Below are 16,834 nucleotides of genomic sequence, written 5' to 3'. Positions count from 1 at the left end.
GAGGACTCACTAGAGATTCTAGGTGTCTCAGTTTCTGGATAGGAAATACAAGATATTATATATAAGGCTAGGGGGTTGTTTTTCACAGAGTACTTAAGTTCTAGGATGTGTTCACCTGAGCACACAGAAGAAAAACAGTATTTATGTAATTTAGCTAACCATAAACTGTAAACAGGCAAGAAAACCACAAATTTTTATATAGCTCTATAAGGATATTAAAGAGGTGCGAGACCAGAAAAGGATCCATACAAAACTCCAAGTAGACAAACACTTACCTTATCCACTGCTCACTATTCCCATCTGCTCTTCTGAGGCATCCAGTGAAATACCACAAGGTGATCGTGGACTCTCCCCCATGTCTTTCGGTCTGACTGAACATGTAGTAGCCAAGAAATTCCATGAGATCTAACCAGACGCTTTGAAATGCACCAAGTCTGGCATTTTATTGATGGTTTCATTCTTTCTGAGCTCGCTAAATCATCACAGCATATTATATCAGCTGCAAGATTGGCAGGGCGTCCACTTGTGCAGAATGAGTCTTTGCAATTTGGTAGTCCCCTCTCTGACAATATTTGCTACTTTTGAATCTACCACTTACGAGATCTCAGTCTGTTACTACACAGAATCACAAACACCCAGACTCAATGACTACCACAGGCTCATGGGGTTTTTTATCACCAAGAGGAACCATTGCAACGACATAGTCTCCTCTCAGATGTAACAGAACCCAAAGAACTTTGGATAATCATTTCCAGTGTACACAGAACTCCTGCTGGAGCTATGGCATGTATTTTATACAACTAACTGGTATTGACTGTGCAGCAGAATATGATGTAGAACCCATCATATCCTTAGAAAAGTTATTCCAATGATTAATTAAGCTCATTCTTAAAATTGTGCTTCTGCTCTCTAAGCAGTGTCTGCTTGAGTTTTCCAACCTCAACAGGCTGCTCCAACACATAAATAAACACCTAGTGATTTCCTAAAAACGTTATTGTAAGAGTCACAAATCAATGCGTTTCATTAGAGGCACACAGTGTGATCTAACCAGCTGGCTGGTGGCCCAAATTCCTAGTTCTGTACTTGGCTCTGACATGTAATTTTCCCCTCCCATCGGCCAAGTTATTAGTGGTGCGTTTACACTGCAGTCAAAGCAGTGGCAATGATGGGGAGTAAACATTCAGTGCTTGTTTTAATTGGGTGTTGCTAGGAATTTCACTCCAGCGCTACGGAGCACAATGCAGGGTACAAACCTAAGTCCAGAATCGGAGTACGCTGTGCTAAACTCCACATTACCATGGCTGGACTGATAGTTCAAAAGCAGTCCTTGTTTCCATACACTGTAAGGTTGGGTCTTTGGAGTCATTCCCACAGATGCAGATCTACAGCACAGGGAATTCTCGTTGGTATTGGAATCAGCACAAAGACAGCAGGAGACATTCTGTTTTGGTAATAACAAAATTTGAGGGTCTAAAATTAATCCGTGCAAAGAGTATTTCACTATATGCAGGTGATCTCGGAGTCAAGGATATGTTTAATATGTTTTAAAGGAAAAAAAATTTGAAACAATATGGTTAAACCACATTGCACTTTGGTTTCACTCATGGAAATGAGAAAGCCAAAGCAATTGTTCTTTGCTTCAATTTATCTTTTCCTCCATTTCACCATGGCAAATCAGAATAAGCAGAGTTAGAGGAAGCCTCCAAAGATTATCTTATCAATCCATCTGCATTCACTATGACCTTAGCATCCAGAAGAACTTCAAGCCTACTGTTAAAACTTTTTGCAAGGGAGATACTACTCCATCCTGGAATAAAGTCCCTCATAATTTTTTTTCCAATCAAATCACAGTATAAAACAGAAAACTTTTCCATCTCTGCTAAATGTCGTGTGTCCATTCCACATCTGATTTATTTATTCACATGGATTGTCCTCTCAAGGCCATTGGAGCTACATGGTTTACTAAAGTTATACTCACATGCTAGTATTTGAGGAACCAGTGCCTCAAAGGAAACATCTAAGCTAGCAAGAAAGGTTTGGAAATCTAAAAGAGTGAGTAAGACAGAGAGTTAGCTTTTTTGAAGCGAGGCGTGGGAGGTGTTTTCGTTCTTTAGCTATTAAAAACTCCTTGCTTTGACAAGGGAAAAAAAAGGGGAAGAGAAAACTGGGAGGAGAAGGATTAATGAATAAAGAGGCAGCATGGCAAGAGATGCAGCAAGCTTGGTGGCCAGAAGGCACAAGTGAGTTTCTCAGGCTGTGTTCCCTGACAGAACAGAGGTGGTAGCAAGCACAGATCAGAGGAGCCAAGGTCTAATATGCTGTCTAAAGAGAATAATGAGACCAGTTTTCCTTACAGTGCCGAGCAGAGGGGTTCTGTTACAGCGGGTACTTTGAAAACAATCATGCTAGATATTACAATTGCACCTTTTATCTTTCTGGATGTCCCCATAATTATCTAGGATTGAGGGCATCTCCTTTGTTCCTCAGATTTGATGAGGATTTGGGATTCCTTTCCATTCCTTTATGACATTTTGGAGCTGCGGCTTCACAGACAGTCCTGCTGTTGAGTCTAATCTCCATGGCCGTGCATGCTGTGATGGGCAGCACGCTGAATCTGCCTGTGCACCAGGGAGGAGACAGGTCAGGACAGGGCAGTGGTGACACCAGCCTGGGGCCCTGGCCCCATGCCTTGGAGGCCCAGTGGGAGCAGGCGATGCCGGAAGCAGATGGTGTCACTGCCATGGACATGGGGTGGATGCAGCACATGTAGGCCATGCCAGGGGAGTTTCGGGGCACCCAGGCTTCCCTACAAGGCCTGAGGGAAAGGAGTGCCCCAGTTACTGAAAACACAAACACGAACTATTTTGGAGACAGCAAGCAGAGAAATGGGGCGTGTGCCTCTCTTCTGCTGTATTTTTTTGGTTGGCTTTCTTTCGGTTGGGTTTTTTTCCTTTTCTCTCTCCTCCTCTCTCCACACCTCCCTGTTTTCTTGTAGCCAGGTTTCCGCATGCCCAGGTGTCGCTGTAACCCACAGGGACGGCGAGAATCACAACACAGGAGTCCAGGGTAAATGGGATGGAATGGAATGATTGAATTATATACTAACTCATTTACATAGCATTGTTCACAAAAGTGGTGTAACATTATTGGGTGCTTGGCCATACACCTCCCAGAGTGATTGGCTGAATGCTACGACACCCATTTCAAAATATTTTTTCAGTGAATCAAAACAATATCCACTGCATTCTCACAACACCCTGCACCTGCAAATAGTTTACAAAACAGCAAAGCGTCTCTCAGCTTAGTTTGTGTGAGAACAGAGAATTTCACAGAAGACTGTAAAAGGTGGAAAATTTCTCTGCTAACTTTTTTAGCATCCATACCCAGGCAACCCCAGTTCCATGCACAGGGCAAGGACATCAGTTCCCAAGGGTGACCTGGCCATGGGCAGGAGAGAGCCAGGCACAGTGACAGCATCCTGGCCCAAGGGAGGCCAGAACGAGGTGACCCGGCAGCCTTTGTGCAAAAGGGGCCTTTGTGCAAGTACATTGCAACCTGGGTCTTAAATCACATGCTATTACTTCCATCAGGCTCACAGTTTTAAAAAAAAAAAGATAAACAACTGTCCTTCCTAGCCCCCATCATTTTTTCTGAGCAGGCTCAAGCTGCAATAACTCAAAAGCTCATTATTTAGCCAACTGAGGGGGGCAGCCTTTGTCATAGATGACAAAAGATGTGTTCCTGACAGAAAAAGCATGATTTATTTTAATGCAAAACATTGCTCAAAATGTGGTTTGTTGGGTTTTTTAGAGAAAAAGTCATTAGGATTTTTTTTTTTTGTGGATAAAGCAGAATATTCCCCTGCCAGCCTTGTTCTCAAGAAATAGCTAAGTGGTCTTGACTGAAATTAAAAACAAAACCCAAAAGAGCCCTATAAAACTACTGAAGCAGACATAAGCTAGATGATGTTGGTTTCAAGTTTGGCAAAGGCAAAACCAACCAAAGCCAGACCTTGTGATGGAATGTGTCAAGTGACTGTTATAATAAAGAGGCAACACTACTAGCAGTGTCTGCTGTGTTCTGTGTACCCATTAACATGCTAATCTCAACGTTAGTCTTTCCCAGGTAGCCAAGGACTATTATTGCTGAGCTTTACAACCCAGTATTAAGCATTGTGGCTAAACAGCTTGACTGAACAAGAATTATGTGCCATCACCTGAACAAGGTAAGCATGAAGGCAGGAGAACCCAGCTAGCATGTTACCACAGGCAGAACTTAAAGAAATTAGGTCAGGCAGAATGGAAAGAAAACTTCAGAAACCTCTTCCAAACAGTGTAAAGTAGTCCTCTGTGGTACAGTTTCTCATGGGAAGCAAAGGATGCAGACTGGGTAATGCACCGGAAAATGTATTGCAGGCAAGAATTTTGCAGGAATTGGGATAGGCTAGAATGTGAAATAATGGACTGGATGAGCTGGCAAGATTTTCCAATCTCTAATTTCCATGGTTTAAAAAAAAGTTGCCACAGTTTGCATTGCTTGAAATTCCTCCACATGAGTTACAGAATCTCTGAGCGAGGCAGAATATGAGGCTGGAGCAAGGGAGGTGGGTGTGTTTCCTGAATGACACAAAGGAGAAAAACAAAGAAGCCTTCAGCCTGGAAGAGGCTGTGAAACTAGGAGACTGGCTGGAGAGAAAAGGAGGGAACACAGCTCGGAGGGACTGCTCCTACCAGGCTGAGACATGGGTGAGATACACTGAGGACATCATGGTTGAGGATTTAGGGGCTAGGCCAGTGGTAAAGAGGGTGGCTTTGAGAGAGCAGTGACATTGCCTAAGCATGCTGCCATCACTCACGGTCAGTCTTCAGCTCTGGGTCAGAAGTGGGAAGGCTCAGCTCCCGTTCTCTGCATGACTCTCCAATATTAGTTTTTACCAACAGATTTTTCAATTATCAGAACATTTTGATTAGGGGCTTCTCTCCCACTCTCCTCTTTAAAACAAGAATTTTCTGGTTTGCTTTGGTTTGAACTCAGCTTTCAGGGGGTTGGATTAAAACAGGGATTGAAGAGCTGGTCTTTCATTCCAATCCAGTGCTGGAAAATAAATATCCTCAATTAGTCCCATCAGTCATGAAGCCTCACACACAGCTTTACCAATGCACTGCAATCCTGACTTTCAACATCCCTAGCATTTCAGTTCATGACTGGTTGCAGTCACAGGTCAGCCACTCCCCTTTAAAGCAGGTCACTGGCCTGTGCTACGTCCCTTTACCACTTCTGGTAAATCTGTCTGTGCTGCAATCCTAAGGATGGCCTCGGGCTCTGCTAAGGGACACCTGAAGTCCAACCTTATTGAGCAATTCCCAGTCAGCCCTAGGAAAGTTCAGTCTATCCTACTGTACCACATTTATTATTCCAGCCTTGGAACACCTCTTGGTTAGGGCTAGCACAGCAGATCAAGAAAACTCCTCCCTCTGCAATCAACATGCTCCAGGTTTGGTATAGGAAAGGTGATGTGTGAAGTACAATATTGCTAAGATTCCAAATGAAACCATTCTTGAGTTTACTGGTGTTTCTTTCCACCCACATCCTGTTACAGACCTTAAATGTGTGCTTCACAGCTTTGTCGGAGCAGATCTGCTGTTCCCCTCTCTTCATAGATTAAAATGCATTTTTTAATTATTAAGTGAAAATTAAAATCTATAGTGAACTTCCCCACAGACCTTCATCACCATTTTTACAGCTGGCTTAAACTCTGCACTGAAGAGCTAGAGACTGTTGTTTCAAAAGCTCTTCTGAGGTCCTCAAGAAGCTTTGAGATCCTCTAGAACAGAAGAGCTGCTGATGTCTTTTTGTTGTTGCTAAAGAAAAAACCTGTGGGTCACAGATCAAATCTGGTAAGGTACAGGTTGTCCCAGACAGCACCAATTGCTGCCTTGGGGACGTATCCAGGAAAGCATAGGCGGGGGTGTCAGAGGAGCCATACATCCAATCTGGCTTTGTTTACTGTCTTTCCTAATGGGAAGATTCCTTCTCCACCTTCCCAGGCGTTCACTGGTGTCCTGACTCAGACACCCGGCTCACTAGCCCATAACCAAAATGCACATGCAGGGAAAGTGACCTGATGTCTGCAAGATCTTAGCCCACTTATTCCACCACTGCTTGGAAAATAGCCATGGCTTGGGATGCCTATGTCCACCCCCAAAAACTTCTCACTCTTCTTCTGAGCCCAGAGCCTCTCTCAGCTACTAGGTTACGTGTAGGCGCTAAGACTTCCCACAGAAGAGAGCAGCAGGGAACACAGGGAGTGCCACTTCAATCTCCTATCCCAGAGGCAGAGATTTAATCAAGTGCTTTCCACAGAGCTTAGGGCTTCTAGCAGTGATGATGGAGAATGATTCTCTCTACAATCGTTTGGAGGTTCTCACAGAGGCTTTCCCTGTAGAGGTCACACCCTTCAGGGTGCCTCTGCTGGATGAGGCAGATACCTGCTCTCACCCAGTGCACAGCATTCACCTTTGGGCTCCCTCCTGCCCACATTGTGGCCATGGTTTCTCTTAAATCTCTGTCTTTTTAGGGTCTCTTTAGGGACATCCAAGCTGGACTGAAAAACTTCACAAAGAATTTACTGTCCCTCAAGTGTCCCACTAGCTAACCAACCTCACAGTTTGGAGTGCACACCCTATTTCTGGATGGTCTTCACCGCCAGCCAGTGAGGTGACTTCTCTGTTAGCAAGCTGAGCAGTTCAAGATACGCACAAGCCCTGACAGGCAATTTTCCCTGTTGTTCGCATGCTTCATGGCAAGTTTTGGCTTGTGGCAGCCAGTGTTCTCTGAACAACCAGAGGGTACTCTCCTAACAGCAGGGCTGGCTCTGACAGCATGGGTCAGGGCATCGTTCCTAACAAATTATTTGGGCAAGGCTACCTTCTTTGGGGGAGAAGAAGTTTTATTCAGATGGTTGCTGTGCCACTTGCCCTCAGGTTCAGAGAACTAACCCTGGATCACTTTATTTACCAGTGTAGGTGTAACCTAGATTTCAACAAGACTTTTTCTGCAAGCATTGTTTACTATTAGAAATCTCTCTCTCAAGTGAAATATTTGTGGACTTTGATTAAGTCAGTTCCTAACTTTCTTTTACATAAACTACATTTTGAGTCCTTTCCAGTTTTCAGCATCCTTTGAGAACTTCATAGAGGGAAACAGAAGACAGTATTCCAGCATGATTTTACCAGCCAGGCCTGTACTCCAGGCCCTTCCCAGCTTGCCTTCCTCTTAGGAGCATAGCACAAGACACAAGTCCTCCTGTCCCTCACCTGGGTACCTCATTTCCAGGGTCAGGAATACTACAGATTTGTGCCAACTGGAGAATACACTAACCTGGTCCCTGATATGAGCTCTCAAGGGCTCAGGAGTTTAGAGGGTGCCAAGTTACACTTCTGCTGCTCAGATTGGACACAGAAGTTAGTGGGACTGAAAAAATAAAAACGTTGTCCCTTGCTATTCCCCTCACATATTTCAGAGTGACATCCTTCCTAATCTGTTGAGGTTTTTAGCCTGGAGACTATTTTGATTCCTGTATCCTCTATAGTGGCACTGTGAGACAGGATACTGTCTCCAATCTCCCTGTCACATCCCAATACACACTTTGCTACAATAAGGTAGCCATGGCATTTTGTTGTTCAAATGCACTTAAGAGATCCATCTGTGCAGTTTGAGCTGACCTTACTGTTGTTGTCCTCCTCCTTATTGTTTATGTGATATGCAAATATGGTAGAAATTAAATTTTCCTGATAAATGAGTTCAGTACCATCAGGCTAAAAGATGACATCCATAGGAACCCCACTAGAAGCACTTGCTGATAAGAGGATCTCCCCTGGCAGGTGCTTTCTGAGGTCTAACCATCGACACGCCTTCCAGCCATGCAGCAGAGGTGGTGTTGGCTATTTGCCTCTAACCCTGCCACCCGCAAAAAGGTTTCTGCATCACAGCCCACGGACTCTTACATGCCATGTTCCTGTTCATTCCATAGCAACGCGAAAATAGCTCCCACTCAGTCTCTTTGCCTCTATGGCCACAGCAAGGTTCCTTTCAGTCATTTCTGTTCGCTGGGGTGTTGGCAACGCCAAGCCAGGGAGCCACTGCAGGGCTCTCAGTGCTGCAAGTTAGGTGAGCACGTAGACGGTGTCAGCCTGTCACTACACCGGCTCTCACTGACTTAGGGATACACTGATGCAAGCTTTGCACTGTTGCAAAACAAATACTACCGAGTTTCAGCCTCACCAGCCCTCAGGTGTGACACAGCTGTCACTGTGCCTCAGCACAAGTGTCACTACCTTGCTAAGCAACCATCACAACGTGGTAATGGCCGGTCAATATACCACAGGAAGGTCACAAGGCTGAGTCTTGAATCTTCAGCAGCAAACTCCAGGACTTCTTCTGTTGAGCTCTCCATGATCAGGTAGTCCAGGAGACAGAGATTCTCTCCAGCAACCAGTATAGGAAAGGAAAAGGAAAAGGAAAAGGAAAAGGAAAAGGAAAAGGAAAAGGAAAAGGAAAAGAAAAGAAAAGAAAAGAAAAGAAAAGAAAAGAAAAAGCCTCAGCCTGCTTTGCAAGCACAAATACAATTTGCAGCTATGAGCTTAGTTTCCCAGCCATCAGAATGTATTTTTCTCTGTATCTGTCCCTTTTCTCCCCAAGGCAAATACTTCACTATCCATATCATGGACAAAGTTTTAGGGGCTATGTCCAGCCCTCTTGGAAAATAACACACTTAGCACACTGGAAGCTTACTGTCCTTATTGTCAGTGCAAAGACTTCCCCCTGAAGTCTTGCACCTGACTGGTAACCTCCACTGGGGAACTTAGAGGGACAACTTTGCCTTCAGCAGAGAGCAAGGTGGCATTAAGTGCTGAGCACCAGATAAAGCCAAGAAAGCAGGAGTCTCATTGTGCTAACCCTTATCTCCAGAAACACCTTTGACATTCAGAATGTTTGTTCGAGGTGATTACCTGGGTGGAGAGGTTATTGTTGCATAAATTATTTACTTTTAAAACCACAGTTATTTGCCTCCACCCCTCTCACCACTGCCCTGTGTACCCCAGTACTAACACTCTTTAGCATTTGGGAGCACTGGGAGGAGCTGTAAAGAGCTCTAGGAGGATAGCTGCACCAGGATGCACCTGGCAAGAGACAGATGTCCACTGGGACCAGTCATCAGCACAAAAGAGCAAAAAATGTTACCTACCTTTGCTGTAAGGGCTACTGGGCAGAGTAGCCCCAGGGGAGCAGGGGGCACAAGTGAAGGGAAGTAAGACCAAGCCTGGTAGAAAGGCATCAATTCCTTTGCCTTTGCTTTTCCCTGCCTCTGCCACATCAGTGGCCAGGGTGAGTTTCAGTTAAACAACAGCACTTGAGGACATGGTTTAGTGGTGAACATGGTGGTGGTGGTACTGGCTGGACAGATGGACTTGATGATCTTAAAGGTCTTTTCCAACTTTAATGATTCTGTGAAATAAACAAAGTCTTGCAGGCCTCATGCACAACAGGGATGTGCTCCTGCCCATCCCTGCAGGTGAGAAGTATATCTGGCTCTCTTCTTCTCATGCTCTGTGCATCTGAAACTCTCAGGACCATTCCTTAACAGCCTCCTGAAGGGACCAAGCCATAGAATTGAATGGAAGGGCAATGGTTTGGATATACCGGTGACACAACTGCACTGATAAGAAACGCCTTAGAGCGTAGAGGAGACATGGAAAATCAGCACTGGATTACTGGGTAGAAGGAGCCTGTGTTCCCTGAGGTCACTGGCAACACTCACATCGGTTTTTTGTGGTGCAGGGTCACACCCATAGTCTTCATCCCAGACAAAGCAAGGTCATTTCCTGGTCTGCAGTATGTCCTGCTGTGTCCACTCCAATGCTGGAGAGCAGAACTGATAGACTTCCATTACTGGGTTTCCCTTGGGAAGCTATTCCACACACCAACAAAAGTCAGTCCTGATATTCAGCTAAAAATTTCCTTTCTTTCCATTACACCAGATACTTTCTTTTGGATCTTCTCCCTCAAGCAGCATATTCCACTTGCCTCTGTCCTTCCAAGACAAAGTTTCACCACCGTGTATGCAAGCCCAGTTTTTCAGCAGAACTGCCTGTCCCAGCCCTGCCCTACCTTGGTTCACCACCCTGTCAAAAGGAAGCACAGCATGTGCAATGCTGGGAGCAAGACTCAGATTTTCAGAATTATGAAGGAACCACAGTTCCAGAGCAGTCTGTGGGAGCTGCAGCTGTGACCACATCCAGCTGCCACAGCAGGCAGAGAGGCTACAATCCTGGTGGGACAGGACTGGTTACCTCCAGAGGTAGGTCTTGCTGCTCCTGATGACAGCATTGTGACCACCAGAAACAGAATAACCAAGGTGTGAAGGTCAGTGTCACATGTCTAGAAATACTCCCCAAAGTATCAAAACTGCAGAGAATTACGAAAAGGAAATGGTTTTCTTTCAGGCCAATCATTGCACTCCAAAACATGGTCACAGATCTCTGTGATAGCCATGCTAGTGATGACTACTGCCTTTCAACATCACGTGGACTTCCAAGGGCAGTGGTGACTGATTATATTTTTAACCAGCACCTGGCACACTGGGGCCTGGCTTCTCAGCATTGCCATAGAGCAGATAATGGTAATAATCATTAGTAATAATATGGTTGGGTTTGTTTCCTCAGACTGTTAGAATAAGTTGTCAGTAAGAGTAATGAGCATTGTGCTTGCCTTTTATACCAGTGCAAATTTAATTCCAGTGCTACGAAGGTATTCATTTGGAGATATGAGGCCACAGAGACACTAGCTCTAGGCACAAGCAGCCATATTCCCCAAAATACATGTCTGTTCCAGATGTTCTGGTGACTGCGTCACTAAAAGAACAATTCAAGCTTGAGAAAAGAAAAAAAATAGTCACTTATTCTCCAGAGCTATTAACCCCTTGTTGCCTAAGCAGATTTACCAGGGAAACAGTCACAATATGTGAGTCAAACTGAGGTAGCATGTAAGCTGAATATGGCCCATGTATGTGCAGACCATTAAATTACGTTACATTCGTGGGGCAGCCTGGAAAGTTAAATTGAGTCAGACAAGTGCCTATAAAATGTGTCATGGTTTAAGTCACTCTTGTTCAGCAGTTTATTGCTATCCTCTGAGCTATGACACACGAGCTGAACAGTGCCTGTAGTGGTATGACGTGAAACAGAACAGCACAAATCACACCCTGCAATAGTTAACTTATCAAAAGGTGAATGAATGCCTTTAGTCTCTCTGGGATTGAGGACTAGAAAATTGAGACAGATCTATCATAATATATTCTTCCAGCTCTTGGATGCATGTACATACACAATACATCTATTCTTTTCAGAATAAGGCTCACTTACTTTAAGAGTAAAAATTCAACAACCAGCCGCAAATGGTTCCCAAATTATTCTAACATAGAAGAATACAGCCTCTCTAGTTCAGATTTGTAATGCAAGGAGGAACATCAAGGCAGATGTTTCCAGGCAAGGAGGCAAACAGCACCTTGGTGTGAGGCCAGAAGTTAAGGCAGTTGGACTCATTCAGGCCCCAGAGATCCCATGCAGGGTGAAACACCTGAGGCTATTGTGCAGCTAAGCCAGTGAACTCCCACAGGAAAGGCACAGGGAGCTGCTGGCCATTGTCAGGACATAAAAGCAGACAGAATCCCATTGGGGAACAAACAGGGCACCCCCCTCACTTTTTTTTTTTTATTACTCTAGGGGAAAGACACACCTGTTCCCTCTGTGCCAGGCCTTAAATTCCAGACCACCAGTTAAATGATCTTTGTCCTATTAGTCATGACAGGGGCATTTATGACAATGATGAGTGTGGTTGTAAGCACCCCATGATGTAGTCATAGAAGAAAGCCTATACAGGCCAAGTAAACCCAGCGATAACAAATAAGTTGCTGTTCTGAGGTATTTAAAATTGAATTACAAATTACCCACCTTCCTGGCAAGCAGGGGTCAGATTACAGCAATTTACTCTAAGGGGGCAAGGGGGATGCAAGAAACATGAAGTTTTATTGTTCAGTGGTGGAAGTCACCAGAAGCCTGGGTGAACTGTTCTACAGGCAAGATGCAGCCCACAGGCCACGGGCTGGACCCTTTGGACAAAGTCAGTTGTGGATGTCGGAACCTATGCAATGTTTCAGACAACTCATTTTAACTGTTGCTGGGTACGTTTAACACCTCAGAAGAATAAAGCTCCCTTTTTTAATTGCTTCCGAAATGTGTATTGGGAGACCTCAAAACAAGGAAACCCCTAAATCCAGATAAAAATTTCCTTGTGGCGAAGAAAGCCTCGAAGTCTCGCACTTGAAAGAGGATGTGAGGGTCACTGGTTTCTTCATAGACTCCCCTCACAAAGCCTCTTTCTGCCATGTCTGCAACAGAGTATTTAGACAGAAGGTTACATGGATTGGATTTCAAAGCAAGGAATGTCAGAAGAGATCTTCCAGCTGTGAATGGCCTCCAGATGTGGGTTTTTCTTCTCTAGTCCTGGGGGAGGGGATGAAAATGCCTTTCATTAGTCTCATAAAATTAAATGGAAAAACATTGTCTACCGAGGAGGCTGGGCAACAGAGAAGGTGGAGTCAGAAACTGGGCAGAACAGAACAGGAAAAAAAAGCAGGACCACAGCTGAAATGGTTCAGGACGTGTATCATCTCAAAAGCTGTAGTCTCTGAGGAGGGACTGGTCATTAAACAATATGGCAGGCATCAACAATCGAGGCCTTTGAAATGGAAAAGGCCAAATAAACCGAAACATAGCTTTGTTTGCAGAGAGAATATTCTCTCCTTCCCCAGAGCTGTGACAGGATCTTACACTGTGAAACACCTCCAGGGAGGCTGCGTCTAAAATGGCTTCTGGGTGAAACTGTGCTAAGCCACAACCAGCATGCTTCTCTTACCAGCACCCCACAGTCCTGGACTTGTAGCTAGTTATCTTTGCCTCTGCAAAGATTGTCTATGGACAGCTTATACCTTCTCTCAGCTTATTCATGCAAAATTATTCTCCCTAATTGAAATTTGTGTCCAAGCAATGAATCTGTGCAAGCTGCAAAGACCAGCATCCCTGGGGACAAATTTTACTCTCAGTTATTTCTGCAAGTGTTCTAGTCACAGCTGCAAATACATAGAATCCAAATTTCATTGCTGATAGAAAATTTGGTGTTTCCTGCTTGGACAGGTGTAACTGTTTGGATCAGACAGCCAGAGCACATCTGCTGCAAGGGAAGACTATGTCTCTTCTATCTCCTAAATGTCTAAGGAAATCCACAGCCCTGGCAAAGCTAATAGGGAAAACCATGTTTTCCTCATTTTAAGAACATTACCACAATCTTTGCTTACTTTCACTCAAAAGTGCCTATTTCTGGATTATGGTATGTCCTAGCACACCAGTGCAAAGAACATTAGGAATGTCCTTAAGAGATGTCAGCTCTCCATCTGGAAGTTTGCTCTCTTTTCCACCTCATCAGTTCACTTTCCACTTCCCCTGCAATACATTACCAGTGGTCAGATAATAATTTGGGAAATTACTGTAGAACAAAGACCCCAAAAAGCAGTTTTACTAAAAATGTAAGATGACCTGTGCTAGCCCAGACTGAAGAAGTAGTATCTCTTCTCTTGCAGTCGCCTCACTTAGGAAAGAAGTATAAGAAACAGAGGAAATACAGTCTGTATCCCTGTCCACCTTCTCACCTCCCATCATCCTGCTGTTTAGGACACTTCTGATGTAGAGGTAACATCTGTGCTGCTGCATTTGACAGTCTCCAAATGAAATATGCTGCATAGATGTGCCCAACCCCTTCATGGATTGTCTCCCACCAACAGTCTGTGGCAGAGTTCCATTACTCCTTGATGCCTACGTGGAAAAGTCCATAGCTTGTTTATTTTAAACCTGTTGCCTAACCAGTTTATCGGGTGCCATTAGTTTTTGTGATATGGAACTGCATGAATGTTAGTTCTTTGTTGACATTCTCCATACCATTTGTGATTCCCTTTCAGGCATCTCTTCTTCAAGATTAGCAATCTGTGTTTACCCAGAAACTATCTCCTACTTCTGATCATTGTTGATGTCCTCTCTTCTCTTAGTAGTGTTTCTTTATGCTCTTCAGTGCAGTAACCAGAAGCACTCACAACTTTCAGACTTTCAGCAGACCATGAAGTACACAGAAGCATAATCATGTTCTTTGTTTCTTCTGTACTCATTCCTAACATTTCTTTTTGGCTTTTTGACCTCAACAGAGCCTTGAGAGACTGTTTTCAGCAGCCTATCTGAAATGGATCCAAGAATTTCTTTCTCTGCTGGTAGAAGCTGACTTAGAGACATTCAATATATCTGTAAAGCCAGACTATTTTCTTCCTAGTGGAATTCCCTTACATTTGCCACCACTGAATTTCATCTGCCAGGGAGAGCCCAGCCACTCAGTGCCACGAGATTTTCTGCAATCCTTTGCAGTCAGCTTTATATTGCCTTTCTGGAATAACTGTGGGACTCAAGTAAACTTGCTGTTCATGTTCCTGTCCAGACCATAACAAGTGTGTTGAATAGCACTAGTGCTACCACAGAGCCCTGTGAGGTCCTTCTGATGAGCTCTTTGTCGAGACTGACCATTTGAAGTGCTCAGGTTGACACTTGTTTTCTTACTTATGATCCCATTTACAGAGCTCTCCACAGCCAGGGCTTGCCTCTGAGACTGGTCCAGTGCACAGGAGTGCCTAGCACCAGCCCTTACAGATGCAGTGTGCTCAGCCAACAGGTATGTGAGGCCACTCTGTGATAACTAGACCTAGTTGCTTTAACGACCTGGACCTTAAATCAAGCAAATCCAGGGATGCAAGAAACTGAACACAGATGCCTGCTGGTTTCTGTGCTATTGAGTTTCAGAGGATCTGAGGGGTGCATGGGAAAACCAGAGCTGCTGCACAGGGAATGTTGGGGCTATTCATACCAGTGGAGGATGGGGTGCAGATCTGCACCATTCCACTGCAACTCCTCGCCTCCATCTATCAAGAGTAGGATGGCTTAGAAACAGATCAGTGGGCCAAGTATGGGCACAACACACCCTCCACTCTCCTCTGCCAAGCCACAGGCTCAGCCAGGGTATCATCCTGATATCCTCTTCTGACATAGCCCAGCTCCTCTACATACAGCCCCTCAGAGTCCCTCAGTCAGGATTCTGAACTGCAAAATATGCCTTCTGCTCCTGACTTTACAGCTGCCAACAACCTCATGGTCAGGTGCCACAGTGTCTCCAAGGTGAGAGGGGCCACCTTGGGGGAAAGCAAATAGGAAAGTATCCCAGGCATGAAAATGCCTCTGTGGTTCTCAAGACAGGAATTTCTCTCACACCCATCCCCTCCCTCTATTCCCCCACACTGCCTGGTGCAGTTGCTGAACCAGTGGCAGCAATAGCGGGCAAGTTTAGTCACTCCAGCACCTGGGTATCAATTACACCTGAAGGTGGAAAACAAGCAAGCAAAAACAAGGTGTCAGCTTTGCCAGAGGATTCTCCTCGACTCACAGTTTGGGCGTGGTGCCAGTTCTCACCCTGCTGTACTTCAGCATCCCAGCTCTTCCCATGACAGATGTTTATTCAGGCAGAGGCATTTCACTTCACGTGTCTTCGGCCTTCGTGGAAGGCAGAGAGTTTCCAGAGCTGTTTTTCTGAGCAGCATTGAGCAACCTAACACCACTGACAGCCAGGACAGGCAGAAAACAGAAGCTTCTTTGTGTCTGGGTCAAGCCCTCCCATTACTTGTTTCTGCCGGCTGACATTTCCCTAGACGGCAAAAGGATTTTTAAATTACAGTGACAAGCTGGCCTTTCTTGTATTAAGAACTGAGCTTGCATGGAACCCAGCAAGTCACAGGCTGAGCAACAGCCTGCCTTCAGAGACTGCTCTCCTGGGAAGAGAAACCTCCACAGATCTCTCTGACTCAGAGCCTCTCAGCTTGGCAACTCTCCAGGCATTTTGGGAGGGATACAGTGCATACCCGGTGACCCACACTGGTGAGCAGCATCAGCTGCTGCTGGGACAGAGTGCAATGGAGAACCATCAGTGGCCACTTGTATGAGTATTGGGAGGGATCAGTTTCCAGCAAAGAGAAAGGCTGGAATTCATGTCTCCAATGCAGCCACATATCCTGCTCCCCCAAAAGGGGACAGCAGAGACAACAATAAAACCCCTCTGAGAGACAAAGACGCACATCAGGTACCACAGACTTTGCAGTTTCCATTTGTCATTGCTGTTTCCATCCTGCTTTCACTCGGCAATCACTTATTTTGGTGGCTGTGACATGCAGAGATCTCTACTAACTTACAGAGCTTCACCATGCCCACCCTTTGCCCCATGGCATGGATATCACCTCTGCATGGAGCCATGAAGGTGACAGCACTGGGCTGGAACAAGCGGATAGGAGGCAGCACAAGGAACCTCCGTACGCTGTGCAGCCCATAAGCGCTCGTTGCCTGATCAGAGCTGGTCTGCCCTGCCACACTACTGCTCCTCATGTATGAGGATTCACAATGAGTCCATCCTTGCTGTAACACTTGGAGAGTTCAAAGGACATCAGCACCTCCCTTCCCCTCCACCCTGACCACTTCTCTTATAGACAAAAGGATTCCGAAGCCAGCCACATGGAGTGATCTGGTGGGAATGGCTGTACTGCAAGTGGTCTGTGAGTCAGAAGGGCATCTTTCCCTAGCATCATAGAAAACACTGTCACTTTAAGGAGCATAACCAGCTATAAGAAATGTAACACAAG

The 16,834-nt window shown here is 45.1% G+C and overlaps 1 protein-coding gene across 2 annotated transcripts in view; it reads right to left on the bottom strand.

Annotated features, from left to right (window-relative positions):
• Positions 1-16,834, bottom strand: part of GSG1 (germ cell associated 1) — a 92,021-nt gene that overhangs the window by 13,627 nt on the left and 61,560 nt on the right. The window contains exon 1 of one of the 2 annotated variants that reach the window (XM_042050502.1): positions 276-964. The exons of the other annotated variant lie outside the window; for it this stretch is intronic. Within the exon in view, the coding sequence (XP_041906436.1) occupies positions 276-400 (125 nt within the window). The 5' untranslated portion in view covers positions 401-964. Of the gene's footprint in view, positions 1-275; positions 965-16,834 lie in introns of those variants that run through there. 2 annotated transcript variants of the gene reach the window in all.

This window comes from Corvus kubaryi, unplaced genomic scaffold, assembly GCF_017639235.1.
Source record: "Corvus kubaryi isolate FWS band 111438036 unplaced genomic scaffold, C.kubaryi_AGA036_p1.0 74, whole genome shotgun sequence".
Taxonomy (NCBI): Eukaryota; Metazoa; Chordata; class Aves; order Passeriformes; family Corvidae; genus Corvus; species Corvus kubaryi.
Note: the sequence above shows the minus strand (reverse complement) of the source record. Positions and strands in the feature narration are given on the sequence as shown.